The sequence below is a fragment of the Malaclemys terrapin genome, chromosome 5 (genome assembly GCF_027887155.1).
Source record: "Malaclemys terrapin pileata isolate rMalTer1 chromosome 5, rMalTer1.hap1, whole genome shotgun sequence".
NCBI lineage: Eukaryota > Metazoa > Chordata > Testudines > Emydidae > Malaclemys > Malaclemys terrapin.
Genome location: NC_071509.1, coordinates 87,122,011 through 87,145,272, shown reverse-complemented (window position 1 = coordinate 87,145,272; position 23,262 = coordinate 87,122,011). Strand labels below are relative to the sequence as shown.

At 43.5% G+C, this 23,262-nt stretch overlaps 1 protein-coding gene across 3 annotated transcripts in view; it reads right to left on the bottom strand.

The window, feature by feature from the left end:
* The window catches only part of TTC29 (tetratricopeptide repeat domain 29), a 217,945-nt gene that overhangs the window by 180,240 nt on the left and 14,443 nt on the right, over positions 1-23,262 (bottom strand). For 2 of the 3 annotated variants that reach the window (XM_054030168.1, XM_054030169.1), the window contains exon 3: positions 22,188-22,271. The exons of the other annotated variant lie outside the window; for it this stretch is intronic. In XM_054030168.1, coding sequence (XP_053886143.1) covers positions 22,188-22,271 — 84 coding nt within the window. The remainder of the gene's footprint in view (positions 1-22,187; positions 22,272-23,262) is intronic. 3 annotated transcript variants of the gene reach the window in all.

Below are 23,262 nucleotides of genomic sequence, written 5' to 3'. Positions count from 1 at the left end.
CCGAATTTTGTTATAGATCGGGGGTGGCCAAACTTACTGACCCTTCGAGAGCCGGGGTGTGCTTGCTGGGGCTCAGGGCTTCAGCCCCGCCAAGACCCCCTTCCCCACAGGGGCTGAAGCCAGAGACAATGTTGGAGGGGCACACATGGGGTCACGTGCTCTTCCAGGTTAGGTTTTTGCCAGAGTTTGCTGGCCCAGCTTAGTAACATGGTGCTGCCAGGCCCCCTCTCTGCACGGCAGCTGCTGGAGCCAGCAAGCTGGGAGCTGCACCTTGGATAGAGGCAGCGACAAACAGCTGGGAGCTGCAGGGAGAGCCACTGCTTTTGCTGCTGCCTCTCCCCAAGGAGCTAAAGCAGAGGCCCCTCCCTGCAGCTCCCAGCTGTTTGCCGCTGCCTCTCCATGCAGAGCTAACACCTGGGGGCTGAAGGGAGGGGCCGCTGAGGGAAAGAAGGGGGTGTGCCTCTGGGAGCATGACTCAAGCTGTTGGGGGGAGGGTCAAGCCTTTAAATTGCCCCGCCCCCCCCAGCAGGCACCAGTCATCTCTGGCAGAAGCCCCTAGCCCCACTACCCCGCCACAGGGCAGAAGCCCCGAGCTCCCCATCTCAGTCTGGTAGGCAGAGAAGGGGGGGGGGGGGCCTCTGGGAGCCACACTTTAATTGTAACAGAGCTGCATGCAGCTCACAAGCCACAGTTTGGCCACCTCTGTTATAGATTGTCACTTACCAAAATTAAGGATTTCTTAATTCTTCTGTGTTAATTAATATTGTACCTAATGGACTGAATACAAGGCTGGGAGCCAGGAACTTCCAGGTTCTAATCTCAGCTACATCTTTGACATTTTGTGTGGTTTGAGACAAGTCATTTAACCTCCCTGTTCTTTTCTTTCACTATATGTAAAACTGTACAGTACCTATCATACTCATATTTTCTCACTGTCTCCTTGTACTCCCCCATCTGTCTGTATCCATCTGTTGTCTTTTGTCTTAGACTGTAAGCTCTTTCAGAAAGATAATATAAAATGTATGAAAACATACTAATGGTACTGTTACTTACCTACTACACCTCCTCAAGGGGTTGCTGTGGCTTAGTTAACTTTTGTAAAATGCTCTGAAAATGGAAAGCACTATCTAAGTGCTAAGTATTTATTATCACATAGTTACTATTCAATTCCTGTCCCCACAGTATATTATATTTGTTTATGATCACACCATTCAAGAAGGGACAGTTCCTGTCCCAAGATGCTCACAGTCTAAGGACCTATAGACAAGGCAGAAGTTAAATGAAGGGGAAAACAAAGAGGAGTCTTATACAAATCAAAATCACTATGAGAATTATTAGAAAGTCTTGATTGTCTCAAAGCAAATTAAATTGTCTTTTTATACTTCACGCTCTTTTTTGTACATTATAGATCTATGCTTTACCTTTGCACACTGTTTCAAAAATAGAACTCAATTGTGTATACTTTTTACGTTTTCTTCAGCAGAAAATATTGTTGTACTACTGAGAAATAAAAGCTCTAGAAAACCGTAAGACCAAACTTAGTAAAAACAACAAGTCACATAAAAAAAAAAACTTCAGCTCACTGTGTTCTTTTTTATTAAAGTCTGTCACGTATTTTATCTTTGCAAGAGTTTGATGAGTTTTTGCAAGTAAAATTCTGTTTCCTCTACACTTGCTAATAGTCATGAGAATCTGTAGTTTGCACCTTCCCATTAAAAATGTATTGTATTTTTTGAAATTATTCACCCCGCCTTTTATCCAGATCATGTCTTTGAAAGGAGGAAGTAGATAATAAATGGAATAATTCATGATTTCCCATTAAATATGAAACTTTCTTTTGCAGAGTTTAGAAAATGAAGTTCTACATAATGTACAGAAGTTGATTAGAACTTTTTTTTAACCTTTTCAAGAAAAACCTTTCACATTACACAACTGCACAGAGAAGTTTCTATAGGAAAGGTAAACCATTCATTCCCCTCACAGTTCTATTTTTTAGATCATTGCCTAATTACACTAAATCACATGTATGCCAGACCTGAAATTCAGAGATTGCATTCATCTGACCAAAAAGAATGTGTCTCTCTAGGTATCAAATTCTCTTTTTGAAAGTTACTTAATAAACACTGAATCCTGGTCATGACAAGTAAGATTATGAGGAATTATTCAGAAAGAAAAAAATACATATTTAAATAAGCACCACATCAGAAGGGGGTTTAGGATACAGAGCCTTAAAGTTGAACTTCTTTTGTTATGAAAGGATATAACTTTTGCTTGCAAATTTCCATTTTCTGTAAAAAAAAGATTTTCAAAATATACAAATAAAGAAAAAAGCCCTTTAAAATGTAAATGAATTTACAAAATAGGCCAACAATTCTCAAACAGTGGGACACAACCCAAAAGTGGGTCATAAGGAGGTTGGCACAATGTATCACATCAAATCGCTGACAGCAACAAAAATCTTGCAGTAGCTTAGGGCATGTCTACACTATGAAACTAGGTTGATTTTATTGAAGTCGATCTTCAGCAACCAATTTTATATAGTCAATTGTGCATGACCCCACTAAGTGCATTAGGTTGGCAGAGTGTGTCCTCAATACCATGGCTAGCATCGACTCATGGAGTGGTGCACTGTGGGTAGCTATTCCACAGACCCCGCTGCCCATTGGAATTCCGGGTTAAGCTCCCAATGCCTGATGGAGCAAAAACATTGTCGCGGGTGGTTTTGGGTACATGTCATCAGTCTCCCTACCCTCCCTCCTTGAAAGCAACGGCAAACAATCATTTTGCGTCTTTTTTCCTGAGTTATCCATGCGGACATCATAGCACGGCAAGCATGGAGCCCACTCAGCCGCACACTGCTTTTGTGAGCATTGTAAACACCTCACGCATTATCCTGCAGTATGTGCAGAGCCAGGGCTGGCTCTAGAATTTTTGCCGCCCCAAGCAAAAAAAATTTTGGCTGCCCCCCGTCCCAGCCCTGGGCTCCTCGCCGCACCCCCCGCCGCCTCAACCCTGGGCTCTCACCCCATGACCCGCACCCCCCTGCCTCCCCAGCCCTGGGCTCTCACCCCCCAGAACCGCACCCCCCTGCCGCCCCAGCCCTGGGCTCTCACACACACCCCCGACCCGCACCCCTCTGCCGCCCCAGCCCTGGGCTCTCTCTCACACACACACACACACACACACACACACACACACACACATCCTGCCGCCCCAGCTCTGGATTCCCCCTACCCCCCACCCCCACCATTGCCCCCAACACACATTTCCTGCCGCCCCAGCCCTGGGCTCACCTCCACCCAACCTGCACCCTCCTTCCGCCACAGCCCCGGGTCACTGGTAACTCACTCCCAGGGCAGGTCATTCAGCAGGAATTTTAGATGTGCACAGAACACAGACAGGATTGGTTCCCATAAGGTTACAGAACTGCAATAAAGTGGAACAATTTTCAACTTGTGTGATTGGAGGATGCATATTATAAGACTGTCCTAAATAAATGAGGAAAAGTTGAGGTGCCTTTATTATTCTTTTGTTCCACTTTCTTTCTATGGGGAATTTGCCAATGCAATATCACTGTCTTCCTTTTAAACAAACAAACAAACAAACAAAAAAGGCAATGGCTGTTGAAAATAGCAATTCCAGTCCTAATAACCACTGGAAAGCATTTCTTGCTCAATTTTATCCTACTTTTTCTACAGCAAGTTACAGTGGATCAGTATATTTGATTTGGGAGAAATGAAGTAAGAGCCGCCCAAACTGAGCTTGAGCACTCCTGAATTTTGAGGTGTTCAAATCTGGAAGGCAGGTGCTGGGGGGGGGGGGGGGGGGCGCTGTGGCTCCGCAGGGGAGCATGGCAGCATGTATGCAGCAGCGTGTCTGGTGCTGCGCAAAGCCAGACACGCTGGTCTGAGTGGCACGGTAAGGGGGCTGGGGGGCTGGAGAAGGGGTAGGGGGTTCCGGGGAGGCAGTCAAGGGACAGGGAGAAGGGGCGGTTAGATGGGTCAGGAGTTTGGAGGGGGCAGTCAGGAGACAGACAGCAGTTGGATAGGCATGGGAGTCCCAGGGGTTTGTCAGGGGACAGGTAGGGGGTGGGGTCCTAGGAGGGAAGTTGGGGGGGGTGTCTCAGGAGGGGGCAGTTGGGGACAAGGACCAGTGGGGCTTAGATAGGGGGTGGGATCCTGGGGGGCAGTTGGAGCAGGGGTCCTGGGAAGGGGCGATCAGGGGACAGGGAACAGGGGGGTTGGATGGGTTGAGGTTCCTGTGGGGGGCAGTCGGAGGGAGTGGATGCTGGCAGGGTAGGGCTACCCTCCCTCCCCATGGAGTGTCCTATTTTTTGAATGTTAAATAAGGAATCCCTATTCACAGTGCAGCTCTCCATTCACTGCAGCATGAGGTCTCAGCTACCTCCCTCCCTCCCCCTCTTTCCTGTTGGTAGTGGCCAAGGGAATGCTGGGAAATGTAGTTCTTTCCCTGCTCCAGGGCTGGCTCTATAGGCAGGGAGCTAACCAAGGAACTTCAGCTCCCAGGGACCCCTGTTGGTTCTCAGCTCCCATGCTGGATCCCTGCCGCCCCTGCAAATGGGCTGCCCCAAACATGTGCTTGCTTTGCTGGTGCCTAGAGCCACCCCTGTGCAGAGCCTAGCTAGGAGCCGCCAGCACAAGGAAGATTGTGAGGAGGACATGGACACAGACGTGGCAACTGGGATATCTTGGTGGCATTGGGGCATGTTGATACAATGGAACGCCGATTCTGGGCCCGGCAAACAAGTACTGACTGGTGGGACAGCATAGTGTTGCAGGTATGGAATGATTCCCAGTGGCTGTAAAACTTTTGCATGAGTAAGGCCACTTTCATGGAACTTTGTGAGTTGCTTTCCCTCGCCCTGAAGCGCAGGAATACCAAAATGAGAGCTGTCCTGACAGTTGAGAAGCGAGTGGCAATAGCCCTGTGGAAGCTTGCAATGCCTGACTGCTACCAGTCAGTCACTAATCAATTCGGACTGGGCAAATCTACCATGGGGGCTGCTGTGATCCAAGTAGCCAGGGCAATCAATACCCTTCTGCTAAGAAGGGTAGTAACTCTGGGAAATGTGTAGGTCATAGTGGATGGCTTTACTGCAATGGGGTTCCCTAACTGTGGTGGGGCAATAGACGGAACGCATATCCCTATCTTGGCACTGGACCATCTTGCCAACCATTACATAAACTGCAAGGGGTACTTCTAAATGGTGTTGCAAGCACTGGTGGATCACAAGGCCCATTTCGCTGACATCAATGTGAGATGGTTGGGAAAGGTGCATGACGCTCACATCTTTCGGAAATCCGGGCTGTTCAGAAAGCTGCAAGAAGGGACTTTCTTCCCAGACCAGAAAATTACCATTGGGGATGTTGAAATGCCAATAGTTATTCTTGGGGACCCAGCCTACCCCTTGCTCCCATGGCTCATGAAGCCATACACAGGCAGCCTGGACAGCAGTAAGGAGCAGTTCAACTATAGGCTGAGCAAGTGCAGAATGGTGGTAGAATGTGCCTTTGGACGTTTAAAGGGGCGCTGGCGCAGTTTGCTGAATAGGTTAGACCTCAGCGAAAGCAATATTCCCATTGTTATTGCTGCTTGCTGTGTGCTCCATAATATCTGTCAGAGTAGGGGGAGACATTTATGGCGGGGTGGGAGGTGGAGGCAGATCACCTGGTGGCCAATTTTGAACAGCCAGACACATGGGCAATTAGAAGAGCACACTGAGGTGCGCTGTGCATCAGAGAGGCTTTGAAAAACAGTTTAATGACTGACCAGGCTACGGTGTGACAGTTGTGTTTTTCTTCTTGATGCAAACCCACCTCCTTTGGTGAATGTAGATCCCTGTAAGCTAACCCCCCTCTCCCCTTTGACCACAGCTGGCACAGAAAAAAAAAGTCCCTATTGTTCTGAATCCATTCATTCTTTATTTATTAAAAAATATGTGAGATCACTGACAATGCTGACTAGTAAAAGGAAGCTGGGGTGTACAAAGGGTTGATAACAGGATAGGGTGGGGAAGGAGGAAAGGACAAGGCCACATTGCTTATTGTAGTCACACTACAAATCAAAGCTGTTTGAATGACAGCCTTCTGTTGCTTGGGCCATCCCCTGGAGTTGAGTGGCAGGGTGCCCAGAGCTTCCCGCCCCACGTTCTTGGGCGTCTGGGTGAGGAGGATATGGAACTTGGCAAGAAGTGCATGGCTGTAGTGGTGGTCTGTACTCTAGTTGCCTTTCCTGTATCTCCACCAGATGCCTCATCATGTCCATTTGCTCCCCCATTAGTCTCAGCATCTCCTCCTGCGTGTTCCAATCATGCTCACTGTATGCTTTCCTGGCTTCTGCCACCGAATGCCTCCATTCACTCAGCTGTGCCCTCTCAGTGCGGGAGGATTGCATGAGCTCTGAAAACATGTCACCGCAAGTACATTTTTTTAACCTTCTAATCTGCGATAACCTCAGGGACGGAGTTGAATCAGGAAGCATAGAAGCATTTGCAGCTGCAGCGGGGGGAAAAGGGAGAGTAGCCTTTTAAGAAGATGCATTTATGAGAACAAAAGGGAGACTCTTTCATAGTGAATCAAGCAATTCACAGCAGACAGCACATGTGTTTTAGGTACAAGGTTGCATTTTGCCTTTTATATTGAGTGCCTGCTGGTATGGTGACACATCACACATGGCTGGGCAACAGAATTCAGTTTGCAGGCAGCCATGGTAAACCAAAGGGTATGTGGGGTTGTCTTCTTCCGAGTTCATAACATGTGGGAATGGTTTCAAACTGCAGCGCCCTCCTTTCCCATAGTAACAAATGCCGGTTGTGTTTGCCATTTAAAAGGAGGGGCTGCAGTTGCCATTTAAAAGGAGGGGCTGCAGTTTTGGGGTGGATGTGCAGCACACCCCCTCCCTCCCCTTCCTCCCCTCCTCCCGTGTGGCTATTCTCCGGGATGATCCCTTTTAGCCAAGCACAAACAGCCAAGCATGCCCGGGGTCTGATGTGTCAGGGATCAGCAAACAGAGGGGATTACTGTTCTCTTACAAAACTTCCCCTATTTCAACCAGGTGACCATGAATGATATCACTCTCCTGAGGCTGACACAGAAAGATAAAGACCAAATGTTGCTTGAATGCAACCAAAACCCAGGACCATTCGCTGCCATGCTTTGTGCTGCAATGATTCCAGACAACTTGCTACTGGCTTGGCGTGGTAAAGTGTACTACCATGCAGGACAAAATAAGGCAGCCCTCCCAGAAACCTTCTGCAAAGGCTTTCAGAGTACCGCCAGGAGAGCTTCATGGAAATGTCTCTGGAGGATTCCTGCTCCATCCCCAGACATGTTAACAGACTTTTCCATTAGCTGTACTGGCTGCGAATGCATCCCAATTGCTCAGGGCAAATCAAACATTAAACACAATTGCTTCTAACCCCTATAGTGTCGTTATAAATGTGCACTCACCAGAGGTGCCTTCTCCGCCTTCAGGGTCCGGGAACAATAGGCCCTGGGAGGGTATTGGCTCCAGAGTGAAGAAAAGGTCCTCGCTGCTGGGGAGAATGGATTCTCCGCTTGCCTGCTGTGCATTCTCCTCCTCCTCTTCCTCATCCACAAAATCCTCATCTGTGTTGCGTGAGGCTGCCACAGAGTGTTGGGGTACTGGTAGGGTCCCCACCTAGAATGGCATGCAGCTAATCATAGAAGCAGCATGTCTGGGGCTCTGTCCCGGAGCAACCATTTGCCTCCTTTTTCTTTTGGTAGGCTTGCCTGAGCTCCTTAATTTTCAGGCGGCACTGCTGTGCATCCCTGGTGTAGTCTCTCTCCATCATGCCTGGTGCGATTTTGGCATATATATCAGCATTTCTTCTGCTGGATCGGAGTTCTGCCTGCACAGATTCTTCTCCCCATACTGCAATCAGATCCAGTGTCTCCCATTCACTCCATGCTGGAGCTCGTTTGCGATTCTGGGACTGCATGGTCACCTGTTCTGCTGAGCTCGCCATGCTGACCAAACAGGAAATGAAATTCGAAAGTTCCTAGTGCTTTTCCTGTGTACCTGGCTAGTGCATCGAAGTTGAAAGTGCTGTCCAGAGCGGTCACATTGGAGCACTCTGGATAGCTCTCAGAGGCCAATGCCATCGAATTGACAGCGCTGCGTCTACACTACCCCAAATTAGACCCAGGAAGGTCGATTTTAGCACTACTCCCCTCATCAGGGAGGAGTGCAGCAGTCGATTTTAAGAGCCTTTAGGTCGGCTGAATGGGGTTGGTTGTGTAGACACATTCATTATAAAATCGACCTAACGTGGCTAAATTCGACCTAACCTCATTGTGTAGACCAGGCCTTAGACCCGGTAGGGGCCTGGCAGGAGAGGGAAGGAGGAGTTCACACCTGCCCCCTTCATCTGCTATGCCCTCTTCACTCCTAACATAATTACACTGGCGCTTTCCCCTCCCTGGCTCAGGAGGCAAGGAGGTGGGTGGGAGCAGTGCTTCCCCACTCCTGGAGCTGAGAACTATGTAGTCAAGCAATAGAGGGCATGAGAAAAGAGAAGCCTACAGCATCCATGAGCAGCACCATCACCAGATCCTACCCAGTATCTCAGCAGTCCCACCACCACTCAACAGCAGCAGCCCTACTCACTATACCCCAGCAGCACAACCCCACCCACATAACAGACTCCTCCCCAAACCCCCTGCCCATTTCAGCAGCACCAGCATCCTCCAAGAGCACCACCCTAGCAGCACTAGCCCCCACCTACAGATTTTTAGATCTATACAACCTACAAAGTGGCACAAAAACATTCAGTAACACATATCTTACAATCCTAAATTAATAATTGTGTGCATTCAGTACCCTGAATTAGCAAGGGGGGAGAGTGGGGAGAATGGCAATACAGTAAGCTTGTTAACATGAACCAGAGTTAACTTTAGGAACAAAAGTAGAGGGCAAACAAAAAGCCCCAGATTCAGGAACAGATAAGGAAAGTCAACAATCAAAAAAGTCAATTATTGAGTCACCTGGCAAATGTGATGCCAACTAAGAAGTCTGGCTTCATCAAAAACAAAAGTAGCAATATTTATTCTGCTTGTGAAAAAGTTCCCCCATTAACACCAGGCGAGTCAGACTCAAACTCTACTGAAAAAAAACATGTTTGAAAACTGAACAGCTACAGAGTTCTAGACAGGTCAGTTCAATCACTGGTGGTCTCTCCCTCACCTCCATTCCACCCACTAAGAAAACAAAGAGCTAGAAAACTCCAGTGCTTTGAACTGTGCAGGCAAAACCATCTGAGGAGTATCTCCTCCCTGTTGGCTCAGTAGCTCCTCTTCTTCCCCATTGCTGGATTCTTCAAACCCTCCTGGCTCTGGCCCTCCTTCTAGCCAGGGCATCCTCCTACAAGTGATATCCTCCCTAGTCTTTGTGAAGGCCCTCCCGGTGACACTCCATTCCTAAAAGCAGTGAGAGAATGAGAAGGATAAGGACTACCCATGTGTGTGAGGGAGGGAGAGACAGACAGAGATTGATGTGTGCGCTTATATGGACAACAGAGGGAGGTGGGAAAGAGAATCTAAGATACTCAGAGGAGAAGGAATGTAGTGAAGAGATTCAGACAAGGATTGATGGAATAAGTAGGGACATCTAAAAAAACCCCAACAACTAAGATGCTTCCTCCAACCCTGTGTTGGATGCTACAATTTAACCCAACAGTTTATTTACTTACTGGGCCTTTTCTTCTTAAATCTGCACCGGGCTGAGGCCTCAAGTCATAATTAGAAATAGTAGGCATGTGGAGTCTTAATATTCAGACCCCCTTCTAAATTCCTCCAAAATACGACGTATGCCTTGTGTCATCTTCAGACACAAGATATTAGTACAAGGTTTAAAATGGATCAACATACTTTCTGCTCTTTGACATTACAACCTGCCTGCTCCTGGGAGAAACAGTCCATCAGCAATTAGTGGCATCCAACTTTCCCAGGCTTTGTCTCTCCAGTCTCATTGGAAGCTTACAATATTCTCGTCAGTCAGGCTCTTGGGATGGAACAACATGATTTGAAGCACCAAAGGATATAAATAAACTCTCTTGTGCTTTGTCCAGGAAGATTTAGTGGAAAGATGTATCTACACCCCCCAATAATAAAAAATATCTATTTCTATGGCTATTGTATTCAACCAAAAATAAGTGTTTCCACATAGTGGTAAACCAATCCACTGATGTATGACCGAGAGGATAAGAAATGGACTGAAAAACATCCAGCTTCAAATTCTGTTCCTCCAGGATCTGTTCCTTCTTGCTGAGCCAATCAAGCAGATATTGTTTGTGTCCTGTAAATAAATACCTAAGAAGATCATTTGTTTCTGCCCTATGAAAAAAAACACAAAAAGTAGAGTCCAACCCTTGCTGTGATCTTGCCTTTTGGTGTAGCCCACAACTGTACTATTTTCTAGGGTGACCAGACAGCAAGTGTGAAAAATCGGGACAGGGGGTTGGGGGTAATAGGATCCTATATAAGAAAAAGACCCCAAAATCGGGACTGTCCCTATAAAATCGGGACATCTGGTCACCCTACTATTTTCATACAATGCCAAAGTATGAAGACCCCTAAACAATGATTCCAAAATCAAGATACCTCAGTGCCTTAAGTTCCAACACATTAATATATCAGAATGACTCTCAGAGACACTATCTATTTGCCTGCAGAAAAAAGGACCAGGAGAGTGCTCTGAAGGTTGGCATCTGCAACTCTGCATATCTTTACTTCTGGAGAGTAAGCTCTAGAAGCTGGAGGACATTGTTTTCCACACGAGGACAACCATACTGCTAGTGGAATGAGCAACAGGACCTCCAAGAAATAGAGACACTTCCACTTCACTGGAGAAAACCTTGCAGAGAGATCTTTGATGAAGTCATGTCTGGAGGACCAAGGATATACAGGGTGCAAAGTAGCTTAAAAATGGATCCTGTTGGTATTAGTTGAGATGACTAGCAGTCTGTGAGGCAAGACTGTGAGGGCAAGAGCCTGAGGATTAAAGATTTCCCAATTTCTGTGTCCTGGTCTGTCCTTAAGTGGAGTGACATCCTGGATAATTCTAAGTGGGATTTCTCCCAGTTTATCAAAAACTCCTAGAAACCATAGGGGGCTCTTGTCTCCTGCCTGCACAAATCATGTCACATACTCTGCTCTTATTGACAGGTTACTCAGGGGAAAACAACCTGGACTTTGGTAAGGACCCTGGGGACTGTGGCCAACCAAAGGGATGCCTCCAACACTGTAAAAGAGAAATACAGGAACTATGGCTATATAGGCTCTCAGTCATAACCTATTTAGCAGCCTTAAAATTTTGTACTGACATGAATCATTCTAATAGATGAGCACCTGCCATGTAACATTGGCAAAGTGAGGTCCCTAATGTACTCAGAAGTCTTAGCATTTCTCCCATCTTTGGTGATGGCAAATTCTTCTTTGGATAGTTTTTGTTTATTTTGGGGATGTGACAATTATTGCTATGTCATTCTGGTTATAGTAGAAAAAATTTAGCAAAGAGGAAGGTCTTGCAGCATTGTCAAATTCTGGATTTGTCTAATCTCCTTGGAAAAGTCATTCCACAAACAGACCTCTTTGGCTGAGAATGCTTTACCTTTTTCTTTCACATGCTTCATCCTGCGCTTAGTGATCTACATTGTTAAAGAGATCAACTGTCTTGGCAGTTCACAGATGAAGATGTAGTTACTAATGTTTCTAGGACCTGATCCATTAATGGCTTTTTGGAACAAGGCCACGGCTTTGCCCTGGCAGCAGAGACAAACTGAGAGCCTGTGGAGGAACTACAGCACAAACTTACAACAGCCTAACCCATGGAGGAGAGCAGCCATATTCTGCCTGAAACACAACCTCCCCCCGCCTTTCAGTTTCAGGAACAGCAGTTTATCCTCACTATCACCGGTAGCAGTGTGGTGAGCCATAGTCTTGAGTAACAGAGACAACCAAGCAAAATATAACCTCCTCTCAACCTCAACATTATTATACACCTTTTCCCCCTCCTTAGCAACACCTCCTTCCATTAAACCTCCCTATGTCATAACAATGATTTCAGAGAAAACCCAAAAGATCTCACACATGCCTAAAGCAAGATAAATAAGACTATGACAGAAGCACTTTTAAGGAGTTGTTTTAATTTTGGAAAAGTTCTGAACAGGGCTCAAATCAGGTATATAATGCAAGGCTAGCTTACCATAACTATGAAGATACTAGCCACTTAAATCCTACTTTTTATACTTAATAAAATCACTTTTGTTTATTAGTAAACCCAGAGTAAGTGATTAATACCTGGGGGAGCAAACAGATGTGCCTCTCTCTCTATCAGTGTTATAGAGGGTGGACAATTTATGAATTTACCCTGTATAAACTTCATACAGAATAAAATTAATTTATTTGGGGTTTGGATTCCATTGAGAGCTGGGTGTCTGGGTGCTGGAGTCAGGTAACCTGCAGAGCAGTTTTCACTTAAAGCCTGCAGCTTTCGGGGCATGGCCCAGACCCTGGGTCTGTGTTGCAGCAGACTAGTGTATCTGGCTCAACAAGGCAGGGTTCTGGTGTCTCAAGCTGACAGGGAAAATGGGCTCAGAGGTAATTTCAGCACATCAGGTGACAGTCCCAAGAGGGACCCATCACACTAGTGTTTCTCTATAATATTTTTTTTCAGTTGTTTGACAAAAAAGGAGTGATAACCACAGAAATTCCCTTATTTGGGAGGTACTCAAAGCTTGCCCAGGGTATACTGACAATTACAGGGAGTATAATTTTAAACAGAAGTGTAATTTAGGAGAGTTTCTCTTCACATAATGATCTCATACACATAAGAACATCAAGTTGCTTAAAAGGACAAATTCAGTTTAAAAATAAGTTGCGTAATCAAACAAATCTCCTTACTTATGTTACTAACAACACACTATATCAGTGGTTCTCAATCTTTCTGAATCTTGATCCCCCTCATGAACAGGGCCGGCTTTAGGAAGTGCGGGGCCCAATTCCAACAGTTTTGACGGGGCCCCGACAGGGATGACTAAAAAAAAAAAAAAAAAAAGTGAAAAAACCACGTGAGGCTTGTACTCACCGGGCCGTGCTCCTAATCTTTGGCGGCGGGTCCTTCGCTTGCTCCAGGTCTTCGGCGGCACTGAAGGACCCGCCGTCAAAGTGCTGCTAAAGACCCAGAGCACTGCCGGGTGAGTAAAATTTAAAAAGGCGCCTCTAGCCAGGGAAGGGATTCTCTGCCACTTGTCCCCCACTCTGGGCAGCCCTGCCACTGGGCGTGGGGCCCTCTTAGGCGCGGGGCCCGATTCGGGGGAATTGGTGGAATTGGCCTAAAGCCGGCCCTGCTCATGAACATCCCTTCTATCTAACCAGGACCTCTTCCCAATTACCAATATCGAAGGTACAGTGTGACCCTGACCCCAGGCTGAGAACCCATGCATTAGACTCATAGACTTTAAGGTCAGAAGGGACCATTATGATCATCAAATCTGACCTCCTGCACAACGCAGGCCACAGAATCTCACCCACCCACTCCTGTAACAAACCCCTAACCTATGCCTGAGTAACTGAAGTCCTCAAATCGTGGTTTAAAGACCTCAAGGTGCAGAGAATCCTCTAGCAAGTGACCCGTGCCCCACGCTGCAGAGGAAGGCGAAAAACCTCCAGGGCCTCTGCCAATCTGCCCTGGAGGAAAATTCCTTCCCGACCCCAAATATGGCCATCAGTTAAACCCTGAGCATGTGGGCAAGATTCACCAGCCAGCACTCAGGAAAGAATTATCTGTAGTAACTCAGATCCCACCCCATCTAACATCCCATCACAGACCATTGGGCATATTTACCTGCTAATAATCAAAGATCAATTCATTGCCAAAATTAGGCTATCCCATCATACCTCCATAAACTTATCAAGCTTAGTCTTGAAGCCAGATATGGGCTTTTGTCCCCACTACTTCCCTTGGAAGGCTGTTCCAGAACTTCACTCCTCTAATGGTTACAAACCTTCATCTAATTTCAAGTCTAAACTTCCTAATGTCTATTTTATATCCATTTGTTCTTGTGTCGACATTGGTACTAAGCTTAAATAATTCCTCTCCCTCCCTGATATTTATCCCTCTGATATATTTATAAAGAGCAATCATATCTTCCCTCAGCCTTCTTTTGGTTAGGCTAAACAAGCCAAGCAATTTGAGTCTCCTTTCATAAGACAGGTTTTCCATTCCTCGGATCATCCTAGTAGCCTTTCTCTGTACCTGTTCCAGTTTGAATTCATCCTTCTTAAACATGGGAGACCAGAACTGCACACAATATTCCAGATGAGGTCTCACCAGTGCCTTGTATAATGGTAGTAACACCTCCTTGTCTTTACTGGAAATACCTCGCCTGATGCATCCCAAGACCGCATTAGCTTTTTTAACAGCCATATCACATTGGCGGCTCATCCTGTGATCAACCAATACTCCGAGGTCCTTCTCCCCCTCTGTTACTTCCAACTGACGTGTCCCCAGTTTATAACCAAAATTCTTGTTATTAATCCCTAAATGCATGACCTTGCACTTTTCACTATTAAATTTCATCCTATTACTATTACTCCGGTTTACAAGATCATCCAGATTTTCCTGTATGATATCCCCGTCCTTCTCTGTATTAGCAATACCTCCCAGCTTTGTGTCATCCGCAAACTTTATTAGCACATTCCCACTTCTTGTGCCAAGGTCAGTAATAAAAAGATTAAATAAGATTGGTCCCAAAACCGATCCCTGAGGAACTCCACTAGTAACCTCCTTCCAGCCTGACAGTTTAACTTTCAGTATGACCTGTTGTAGTCTCCCCTTTAACCAATTCCTTATCCACCTTTCAATTTTCATATTGATCCCCATCTTTTCCAATTTAGCTAATAATTCCCCATGTGGAACCGTATCAAATGCCTTACTGAAATCGAGGTAAATTAGATCCACTGCGTTTCCTTTGTCTAAAAAATCTGTTACCTTCTCAAAGAAGGAGATCAGGTTGGTTTGGCACGATCTACCTTTTGTAAAACCATGTTGCATTTTGTCCCAATTACCATTGACCTCAATGTCCTTAACTACTTTCTCCTTCAAAATTTTTTCCAAGACATTGCATACTACAGGTGTCAAACTAAAAGGCCTATAGTTACTCGGATCACTTTTTTTTCCCTTTCTTAAAAATAGGAACTATGTTAGCAATTCTCCAGACGTACAATACAACCCCTGAGTTTACTGATTCATTAAAAATTCTTGCTAATGGGCTTGCAATTTCATGTGCCAGTTCCTTTAATATTTTTGGATGAAGATTATCTGGGCCCCCCGATTTAGTCCCATTAAGCTGTTCGAGTTTGGCTTCAACCTTGGATGTGGTAATATCTACTTCCATATCCTCATTCCCATTTGTCATCTACCATTATCCCTAAGCTCCTCATTAGTCTCATTAAAGACTGAGGCAAAGTATTTGTTTAGATATTGGGCCATGCCTAGATTATCCTTAACTTCCACTCCATTCTCAGTGTTTAGTGGTCCCACTTCTTCTTTCTTTGTTTTCTTCTTATTTATATGGCTATAGAACCTTTTACTATTGGTTTTAATTCCCTTTGCAAGGTTCAAATCTACATGGCTTTTGGTCTTTCTCACTTTATCCCTACATGTTCTGACCTCAATAAGGTAGCTTTCCTTGCTAATCCCTCTCATCTTCCACTCCTTGTAGGCTTTCTGCTTTTTCTTAATCACCTCTCTGAGATGCTTGCTCATCCAGCTTGGTCTACAACTCCTGCCTATGAATTTTTTCCTCTTTCTTGGGATGCAGGCTTTTGATAGTTTCTGCAACTTTGACTTGAAGTAATTCCAGGCCTCCTCCATCTTTAGATCTACAAGTTCTTCAGTCCAATCCACTTCTCTAACTAATTTCCTTAATTCTTTAAAGTTAGTCCTTTTAAAATAAAAAACCCCAGTCCCAGATCTATTTTTGTTTATCCTTCCATCTAGTTTGAACTGAATTAGCTCATGATCACTCGAACCAAGGTTGTCCCTTACAACCATTTCTTCTATGAGGTCCTCACTACTCACCGAAGCCAAATCTAAAATGGCATCCCTTCTTGTTGGTTCTTCAACTACTTGGTGAAGGAATCCATCAGCTATCGCAATTAGGACAACCTTGACTCATGATAGCAAGCACATACTTCCATGAGTAACACCACTGACCCTGGGTATGTCTATACTTTGAACTGGAGGGAGGGGCTAGTCACCCAGAGTATGTGCCCATCTGAGACCCTAGGCCCATACTTGGTGTAGCTAGCCCATCCTGCCACAAATACACTTTATGTTTAGTGCACTAGCTCAATGAGAGCTAATGAAAGTACGTCTCCTTGAGTTGAGAATCCCACCCCCAGTTCAAAGTGTAGACATATCTGAGTGTTCTCTAGAAGGATTACAATTTCCACAATTAGGATCTAGATAATTAGATGTTAAAGAATTTTAAAATTCCAGTTCACTTGTAACTGATTATGCTCTGTTGACTTTTTTGTAATTCTCTCAGCTTGGATGATGAAATTCAAGAGAGTCAATTTCGCTTATTTTTTTTAATATAAAATAGTCTTTCACTTTTAAGTTCTTAGTGTTGCAATGTTGGGGTTGCTAACACAGCAGAACACTTGCTTACAAAAATCTTTTCTTTCTTGTTTTAATTCTAGCAATATTTCTAGCAAACTTAACTATTTTGAAAAAGTTTCATTTTACATCACTTAAAATTTGGACCAAATCTAATCTGACAACATCTTTTAAAATAATTTCAAATATGAACACTAGAGAATTGGTGGCAAGTGGATAATATCCTTCCACTTTATTTCAATATACTATTGAAAGGTCCTAAGTAAAATAAATACAATAATCCATGCTTAAGAGGGAAAAAATTAATTACCTGACAAAATATAAATGTTTTCCTGCAGTTTCTTTAATAAAAAGTATCTGTAGTCTGTTGAGCAACACAAAGCACAAATTAGGCTGCAATGAAACCATTTAGAGACATGGCAGCTGACTGACTTTAATTTTCCTTTTTATATAACTAGATAAACTTAATAAATACACCTCAGCTCTCTAGTTGATGTACTGTGTTAATATTCTTTTGACATTTCCCTGTGGATGTACTAGGTAGGTACACAGGACTGCACTGATAAACTGTATGTAGAAGTGAGGTTGTTACTTTCTTCTTAGTTACTATAAGTATTCATTAAAATTCTAAAGATAAGAAAAATCAACATAACCATTTAAAGGGGGTTCACTTCTAACATACGAATAAAGATACACCCAATTAATTACATGATATTTCAGTTTTAATCCATCAAAAGGCTTTAATAACTTTGAAAGCAGCATGTTGTGTTACTGTACCCCAGTGTATCCCGGTACTAAAGGACAGATGGTACATTTCTCACTCCACTGTGGATTTCCTTGCTTTTTCCTGTCTTACAACCTCAACACTCTTTTAGAACTCATGGTTTATGTGTAAAAAATCTCTTTATTATGGCTGAAAGTAGATCTCATCAAATTAGAACCCTACAATATAGAGGCATGAGAGCTTTCCCAAAGTTGGACAGAGAAGACAGTTCTTTCCCTGCATAGGTTGTGTGCTGGGGAGATCCACATGGGGCCAGGCAGAGAAGCAAACCTCCGCCATTAAGAAGCAAAGCCAGTATGCAACCACTGTTGCAGTTTCAAAGCTGTAGTAGCCCTCCATGGCTAGTGTTCTCCCCTTCCATGTTGCTAGGGTAATAATGAGTGAATACATGTTTCTTCCTCTCTATGGTCTCTGTATTCTGCTCCTTCTCCCCCTGCACACTGGAACCACATTAGCTCCACTTCATTCAGGCCATCTGTACCCACAGAGTTGTCCAGGGAGAGATTTGTTATTTAAATAGGTCTAGATTGTGGCTGTGCCAGAACCCCTAAGTAAGGGTAAGACCCAGGAGCAGACCAGGGATCATACTGTGATTTAGAAAGTGACAGTCTGGTCCCTGGTTTCCCCCTCTCCCCATTAGGGAAGTAATCCAAGCCAGTCCTTACACTTGACGCAGATTCCTTCACCATCTGTGCTAGCTAGCACAAAGATGCAGAGGAACAGGTTCTGCCCGCTCTCTGCCCCTGCTCCCCATCTCACACTGTGACTCATGATACAGATAATTCACACAGATAAGGAAAGGGAGCACCCTTACATCTTTCTACTCCTTTGTACTATATACAAAGAGAGTCATAATCTGCCCCATAATTTGGATCTATTTGTAGTCCATCATCTTCCAGTAGTTTCCCAACTCTAAAATAAAGAACAAGTTTATTTTAACATAAACTGCTTTTTCAACACATCCTTCCTAAGATACATTAGGATCTTTCCTGCTGACACATTAGAGAGCTTGAGCAACTCTTGAATCAGCCACAGCTATGGTAAACGGAAGCACTCAAGCTGAATCCAGAACAAAAAAAATGGCGAATGCTGGCAGGCCATTCTCGGTTAAGACTCTTGAACTTGCTATACCCATTTCATTGGTCAGAAATAGCCTGAATTTGGGAACCTTCAGGGCATGCTGCAAAAAGACATGCATTTGCCAGAGTGTGGAGACAAAGTTGAGGGTATGTTCCTGAAATGTAGAAGAGGAGACAAGTACTTTTTTTTAAAATATGGTTGTCTGGCCAACTCCTGTTGGATTGAGGGATTATTTTAACACTGATGGGGTTATGTTGCAATATTAATAGTTAATTAACTTTGTAGAGACATCTTTTCATTACCCTGCTCTACAGCCAAAATGCTTCTGAAATAAATGTAGTCAAACTTTACTAATTCTGGGTCACTGAGAATGAAAATGATGCTTAAAATTGTTGATTGGCTCTAGTTTTCAAGATATTCTCTTGGGTCAGTATATACGACCCTTGACTTGGGAATGGGGGAGGATAAGTGAGTTATAAAGGGAAGGGATCTCAATTTAAACCAGAAATGACTAAAATACATCTTTGACTGGATCTATGAATAAATCTATGACTGGGTTTGGACAGTACTTGCTTTTTAGGCAAAACAATGAATGATGCAATCTGAAGCTGGTATTGCGTCATACATGATATGAATTGCATCATGTTATTCCTAGAAGTCATGGATGATGCAGTCATAATGAACCTCACATCACTCTGCTGAACAAATTGCCCTATATCAGCTCTAGAAATCATACAGTGTCGTGCTCTCTTATTTGTCAGTGTTTGATTTTGCAAAGGGATACATTTCTGTTTAGCCAAAGTGAGCAGAGATGCCTCGTACTTGTGTGAACAGTGCAGATAACTTCTGCTGTGTTTGTGGTGAAGTGACTTTTGTATCACAAAAGCGCAGTATAACCACTATGGTTAAGAAAGCCTATCACCTTTATTTTGGCTGCAAAATTGGAGATCAGAACAAGAGGTGGGCCCCACACATATGCTGCAACACTTGTGCAACAAATCTTCGCCAGTGGTTGAACAGGAAAAGAAAATCTATGCCTTTTACAGTGCCAATGATTTGGAGAGAGCCAACAGATCATACCAGCAATTGTTACTTCTGCATGGTGCCTCCAGTTGGGAAAGGTGTGTCAAAGAAGAAAAAGTGGACTGTGCATTATCCAAACATTCCATCAGCTATACGCCCAGTACCCCACGGAGAAGGACTGCCGGTTCCTGATGCACCAGAATCATTCTCACTTGAGTCAGACGAGGAAGAGGAAGAGGATGAAACTTCTGGTCCTGAACCATCAATGTCACAGGACCCACATTTTCTCCCATCCTCCTCCTCTGAACCACACCTCATAACACAAGGTGAACTGAATGACCTTGTCAGGGATTTGGAACTACCCAAGAGTAAGGCAGAGCTGTTGGGCTCCAGACTACAGCAGTGGAATCTCCTGGCAGGTGCTGTCAAGGGGGAGCGATAGCTCAGTGGTTTGAGCATTGGCCTGCTAAACCTAGGGTTGTGAGTTCAATCCTTGAGGGGGCCACTTGGGGATCTGGGGCAAAATCAGTACTTGGTCCTGCTAGTGAAGGCAGGGGGCTGGATTCGATGACCTTTCAAGGTCCCTTCCAGTTCTAGGAGATGGGATATCTCCATTAATTAAAACAAATTAGGGTTTCCGTGACCGTCAAAAGGATCTTGTCCCATTCTTCTTCATGGAAGGTGATCTTGTAGCCTGCAACATCATCGATGGTGTGATGGCAGCCCTGTACATCGCTCACGATCCAGATGAGTGGAGACTGTTCATTGATTCATCGAAGACGAGTCTTAAAGCTGTTTTACTGCATAATGGCAATGTTTTGCCATCAATTCCAGTTGGTCATGCAGTCCATATGAAGGAAATCTATGACAACATGAAACAACTTTTAAGGTGCATAAACTATGACCAACATCAGTGGCAGCTTTGTGGCGATTTGAAGGTTGTTGCTCTCTTGCTTGGTCTGCAGACTGGATACACAAAGTACTGCTGTTTTCTCTGCGAATGGGATAATCGTGCAAGAGATTCCCACTACATCAAGAAAGATTGGCCACTCCGACAGTCATTGGAGCCCGGGAGGAAAAGTGTTCAGCATCCACCACTTGTTGAATCAAGGAAGATTTTGTTACCAACCTTACACATCAAGCTGGGTCTGATGAAGAACTTTGTCAAGGCCATTGACAAAACACAAGCAGCTTTCAAGTACCTCCGTGGAAAATTTCCAAGGTTAAGTGAAGCTAAGATAAAGGAAGGTGTCTTTGTTGGTCCTCAGATTCGTGAACTTCTTCGAGATGATGCATTTGACCATGCAGTGCGTGGAAAGCCTTCCAGTTAGTGGCAATAAATGTTCTCGGAAACAACAAGGCAGACAACTACAGGTTGTTGGTGGAAAACCTCCTCAAGGCATACAAAAGCCTTGGTTGCAACATGTCACTAAAGATACATTTTTTGCACTCTCATTTAGATTTTTTTCCACCGAACTGCAGAGCAGTGAACGACAAGCACGGCGAGCAATTTCACCAGGACATTGCAACAATGGAGAAACGCTATCAGGGCAAATGGAGCCCATCAGTGCTTGCAGACTATTGCTGAACAGTGACAAGAGATGCTCCATTTAATGAATACAAGAGACGAGCCTGGAAGCGCCGAGTAGATACTGAATAGGACTAAACTATGTACATAATAGTTTTTGCTTTTTGTTTCATAATAAATTTTATTTATATAACCCTTTTGCTGATTTTTAAAGTGTTACATAAACAGGACAGGTGAAATATTATCATGTAAAGCAACCATAAACACATGAAAAGACCTAGGTTTACAATTTACGATTAAAACTCTACTATCTACACAATATACATAGACATAAAATGTAAAAACTTAAATATCTTAGAAACAGTAGCCAATCAGTTGTTTTAATTGTCATTTGAATTCAGCACAGCAAAATACATAATAAATAGCACATTTTATCTCTGAAGCAGACAACTTCTCAAAAATTGTAGACCAGTGTTATTTAAATATTGAAAGAAATAAATCCCACTTTAAGCTACTAGTAATTCCACATTTTTAGGATCCCTTCATTAATTCTGATGGAGCCAAATCCCAAATCTGATAAAGCACTGCAGAAAAAGTGTAGTCTTTTGTAGCTTTTAAATATAAATATCCCAGCAGTAAGAAATAAAAATATATCTAGTGTGCTTTCAGTCATTAGCTTTTTGAAGAATTAATGGTGTATGAAATGCCGCATCTTAAAATCAGCATTTGGAGGTGGGGATTGGCTAGATGTTAATTCAGTATACAAGAACATTTATTTTTGGTTCACAAAACTTCAGACCCACAGGAGATGTTTTCACACAAGCTTTTTTTTAAAAAGATGATTTCAAATATAATTACTGACACAATCCTAGCTATAATGTTTGAAATGTAATATAACCTCAGTAAAAATGAGAATTAATAAAACCACAGGACTAAATGCTTTGATAGACATAAGATCAGTAGAACTGAAACTTCGTTTTTAAGTTCCAAGTTCCACTCAGGAAGGTGTAAGGCCTGGGGAACTTCAGATTTTATTGAATATGATGACTAGAAACAAAGGAAACAATAAACTTACTGTATGTTAAAATGCCTCAAAAAGGCCATACTTACGCAGCAGCCTCTTGTTTTGACAACCCTTTGATATTCATCGCCAAATAATGATCTATGGCATCTTTGTCTTTGATCAAATGAATCCTAAATTTAAATGAAAAAAAAATTAAAAGAAACACTGTGAGGTGCTAAAGTAGACGTCTGCAGTATGTATAATGTATTATCATTGCCACGCAGAGACAGATAAATACTGAAATATTGACAAAGTAATGTATCAGACACATTTTATAAACACCTACAAGTATCACATTAACTTTTTGGTCTGTAGCTATTCAAATCTTTATTTTCGCAGGGAAGCAGAGTTGGCTTTGGTATTTAGGGACCCTGTTATCCAATGGTTCTATATACACTACAGAGTTCTTTGTTAGGTAAACCAGTGTTTAGCAACCCCCTAGACTCAAACTTTTTTCCAAAATGGAATCATTACATTTTTGTCTTGACAGCCTGGACTAAGCAAAGTGTCAAATCTGTTTTGTACTAGACTCCTTAAAAACAAAATTTACTCACGCAGATACTGCGTAGTGTAATCTAGGCTCAGAGACAATTTTACCTATCTAAAAATCTCAAGAGCATATCCTAATGGGTGACCTTCATTAAAAGCCTGGCCCAAAGCCTACTGAAGCCACCAAAAAGACTCCCATTGACTTCAGTGTGTTCTGATCTAGTGCTAAGATTGGAAGTTGGATTGACAGACAATTCAATTTCAGCCAACATTTCAGTTCTTTAATTGTGCCTCCAATCCCATACATAACAAAGGCCCTGGGATTGCAAAGGCACTATGTACTGACCATAAAAGCAATGAGGCCTTCTTATATATACTAAGAACATCACGTTAGAGGATATTACTTTTATAGCAGTAATGTGAATTAACTTTTATTCAATAAAAAACTATGAGAAGAGAACACTAAGATTGTATGCTTAAACACTGTTGTATGTAAATCCATAACTCTGCCCCTTTGTGGATATAGATTACACTGCAGTCTATAATTACCTCATTGCATCCTCTCCTTCTGATATATTTTTTCCATAATTATATGGACATCTGGATAACATTTTGCAGTGTTGCCTACTACTC